Source organism: Procambarus clarkii, chromosome 32 (assembly GCF_040958095.1).
Source record: "Procambarus clarkii isolate CNS0578487 chromosome 32, FALCON_Pclarkii_2.0, whole genome shotgun sequence".
Taxonomy (NCBI): domain Eukaryota; kingdom Metazoa; phylum Arthropoda; class Malacostraca; order Decapoda; family Cambaridae; genus Procambarus; species Procambarus clarkii.
Window position 1 is genome coordinate 15,676,178 of NC_091181.1, and position 4,226 is coordinate 15,680,403.

General features: G+C 38.8%; 1 protein-coding gene across 1 annotated transcript in view; it reads right to left on the bottom strand.

Moving 5' to 3' along the window:
• LOC123759276 (ionotropic receptor 93a-like) overlaps window positions 1-3,148 on the bottom strand; it is a 43,119-nt gene extending 39,971 nt beyond the window's left edge. The window contains exons 1-2 of the mRNA XM_069334813.1: window positions 2,918-3,148; window positions 850-1,030 (exon numbers count right to left, since the gene is read on the bottom strand). Of these exons, the coding sequence (XP_069190914.1) occupies window positions 850-1,030; window positions 2,918-3,148 (412 nt within the window). The remainder of the gene's footprint in view (window positions 1-849; window positions 1,031-2,917) is intronic.
• Between the last annotated feature and the right edge of the window lie 1,078 nt (window positions 3,149-4,226).

Here is a 4,226-nt window from a genome sequence, read left to right on the forward strand (position 1 = left end):
GTCTACCTCCATTTGTTGCAATTAGTTAATTCATTATTATAAGACAGCAGGTCTTGAGAAACATTCGAAACTGTTGAGATCGTCTGTTTTATGTGAATAGTGGCAAATTATGCATAATAGAACTTTCTAATCTAATACAACTTTTTTTTTCTCTTTTTTCTTTCCTTGAATCCTTAATTTTCACGAAATTTCTGAATAATGAAGTATATTGCTATAAGAAATAATTGCCTTGAATTTTTTATTTTCAAAATATTTAGATCAGGTTAGGTTAGGTTAGGTTAGTGCCAAAAATCGTCTTGGGGTGTGTGAATGAGACCCTGGTACCCTGTTCTCATTTAAATTCGGGAGATCCGAAGTAACCTAAGTTCATCCAGTACCCCAGACCACTTTCCTTACAAATTTTAAGGCTAACTCCAAGCGTCTGTCTACCTGCTTTGGATAGAGAAATAGATATTCACTATTATTGTATAGATACAACTCAATGGATGGAACCTATAGCACCGGGGTGAATGTCCAGAACTATGCCCACTCCACCAATGATATCGTCATATGTATTGTGAGGCCAAGAGACCTACATGTATCCAATACACAGTTACATTTGAGATATGTATGATCATTGTATAATGATATATTTAGAGAAGAATAAGAGTGAATGAATAGAAATGTAAATGTTATTAATTCTTAATGTTTAGTTATGTGACACAGAGACACAACTGTTCTCATTGCCTGAGACCCGACCTTCGTGTGACCAAGCTGAGAGATGCAACACCTACACGAGGAGTGTAGGCGACCTTCATGTGACACTGAGACATGAAACACATGTACTGTTCTTCCTGCACAAGACCTGACCTGTTCGTGAGAAGTCGTCGGCCATGAAAATCTTGAGGTTGCTCTCAGTCTCGAAAATGACGTGTGTTCCCGGCCTGACCAAGCGGTCGATGCTCTCCGGGTACTGAGCGAGAAGGTTGAATATCACTCTCCCCTCTCTCTCTGCCTTGGCCACCTCCGTGAATATCCCGGACTTGGCTTCCTTCCAGCAAATGGTAAAAAAAAGCTTTGTTATAAATTTATGTGTGATTGATAAGTCAGGCGAGTTTCGATATGAGTGTACATGGATAAAGAGTTAGTATTAAATTTGTTAACAGATGACTTTTTCAATAATTCATAATTGCCTGTATTCTTAAATAATAATAGTTAAACACGATCTTAATACCACAGCAAAAACAAACACAAACAGGGCCACCTTCACACTTGCGAACTTGGAGACTTCACTTTCACTAATCTAGATAAAATATCAGGAGAAAGAAACAATGATATACAACACAGAGAAGGGATAGGAAAGCTGGATAGAAGGCTGCAATGAAGGAACAGTGTCCAACCCCTTGGAACATTGGGGATCGAACGCTGGCCTGTATGGAAGAAGGCCAAGTGTATAGACAAAAAGAGCTTACTGAAATAAATATCGTAGAGGAAGTAGGAGAACCACAGGTGTTCATCTTGAAAAATGAAAAAGGCAGAAAGTATATACGGCAGTACTCTTTCTGTGATTATAACTTCTCAACTACAGGCTGGTATTACCAACATGTGTTTGTTCCTTGAAAAGTACTGAAGCAGTTGGTAAGAGAAAGTTTTGACATTCTATTCAAAAGCCAGAATTGGTTCAGAAACACAAGGATGTGCATAATAAACTTTGAAGTTGTATAATAATATGATGTTGACAATGCAAACATGCACCTCCCTGTCCCTCGCTTTGTTACCTGCATGTCCTGCTTACTCGCGAAACAACTTAAGCTTCATGTTCATGTGTATTTCATGTCGCAACATGTTGATATGCATCATTTGCAATTGGTGCATCTTTATACATTGAAATGTTGCATGCAATGTTGCAAGGTCGATGGGGGTGCACGGTCTACGTCGTCATTTCCTCTACTCTTTGAACCTCATTTAATTTAAGAGCCTTTCTTTGTCCATCATGTAAATTTCCGCCAGTATTCTGAGTGTTGTGATCATAACACCCTTTGTCGTCTTAGGTTATAAGATCAAGTTCTATTAATTTAATCTAACTTCATAGCTTAATCATCTTAGCTTGGGCACTAATCTTGTTTCAAATTTCTGTACTGTTTCAGTTCTGGTTTTATGCTTCAAAACGTGCATATTCCGTGCAATTGCTGCATATTCCAATATTGGTCTAACAAAAGTTGTGTAGATTGCCCTGAAAAAATCTGATTTAGGCTTCTAAATGACGTTCTAATTTTTGACAGCATCCCATATGCTGCCGATGTTGCCCTGTTTATGTTTGCCTCTAGAGTTAGTGCTGGAAGATACATTCAAGATCTTTCAAACTTTCCGATTCTTGTACCTGCCTTCTTTCTGTCATGTAACTAGTGCTAGAGGAAGTCGAGTCCGTGCCTCTCTGCAAGGAAGGAATGAGTTACAGTAAGAGCAGAGATATCAGAGTGGAAAGAGGTCACGAGTGAGCACTATTTCGGTTGGATAAAGAATTCATCCTGTTTCTAGTACATATCAGCGACCTGTCAAAGACGCTTGGTTCCTACATATTGATATGTGGAAACTGCAAACTAATGAGAAGGATCAGAACAAAGAGAAACTGTGAAAGCTTGGGAAGAGATTTTAACACAATCCAAAAAGGCTTTGAAAAATGGCTAATAAACTTAAACCCAGCACAATGCAAAATTATAAGAGCTTCTTTTATGAAAAGTGGAGAGCGTTTCCCCACAGTCTACATCAGGTAGGAAACAACATCTCATGATTTTCAAGAACAGTGCCCCATGCAGGTTGAGCTTTTAGATGCTCATAGGTCCAGAATAGGTTGAAAACAAAATGTTCCTCAATATTTTGGGTCGTTTTGTTATTTGTTTGTGTGTATAGTTGATAATAACTCAACAACGGTACTCACTCGGTAGAAAGCCACGGTAAAGGAGTTTAGTTTCCAAATCATTATTATCTTTGGGTGATCCAAGACATCCCGGAGAGAATGTATTGGTTGAGGGATGTATCTCACACCCAGGAGAGCCATGAGGTTGCCGGCGTAGCTCTGCGTCAACACCACCGTCACCAGCGCCCACACCACTAGTATCACCCGCTCCCACCACCACCCTGACGGGTGCTTCACGTCTGACGGAAGCATACAGCCAGAGTTTAGGTTAGTATTCGAATTAATAGTTGTTGTCATTAAAAGAGTAGTTGTCTTAGCAAATTATTTCTGTCATAGCAAATAATTTCTGTCTTAAAAGAAAAGTTGTTGTCTTAGAAGAAATAATGTTGTAGCCAAGAATCTTGATTGTGTCAAAGACGATGCCATAGTCTTAGATAATGTTAAAACACTTGACAGGGCATTACACTAAGGGATGGTGTGTAAGGTTATGAAATTTGTGGACCAAGTTATTTATTGTGACTTTTTTTAAAAATGTTTGACATGTCGTTAATATTTATTCCCTCTGGCAAACACGTCATAGAAGTAAGTTTACACCAAGATAGTGCAGTTGGGCCGCAAATGTTGAATCTGTACTTTCATATCTCAAGGTAGTTAAAGGACCGTGTTTGTACAGATGCTAGAACACTGTTTCTCTCCATACACGAAGTGAACCATAAAGTTACTGAAAACTTTCAATTAAATTACCTTCAGGTTGTCTGTTGCATGAATGTGCATGGTTTGTGAAATATGTGTATAGTTGTGGTATAGTTGTTAAGACTACTCAATAGCTCGGTCAATAGAGCTTCGGCCTCACACGATATGTAAATCTCGTCCTCATCACACACTCAGACCTTGAGAAAGCACTCAGGAGAGTGTGATAGACTTAGTGTAAATTCTTTACCTAAATATCACAAATACAAAGTGTGGGTTTTCATCCATAATAATAACAATAATAATAATAATAGTATTATTATTATAATGATAATATATAGAGAGAAATCACACTAACGTGATGTATCAGTGAGAAAATCCATAGAAACTGTGATGAGGATTTGAAGCTACATGCTGAGTATTCCCAAGCTCACACGCCCCAGACAACTAGGCTACAACATGGTCAAAAGGATTGCAACCTGTAGTTCTACTGACTCCTCAAGGATACCTGAGGCTTCCACTGAAGCCAAACCAGGGTTTTGCACACTCTATCCATGCCCTCTGGATCTATTGTCGGGAATCCTCGAGGGTTCAGTATCTTCAGTAGTACTGCAGTTAAAACCTATCCTCAGTGGTGGGT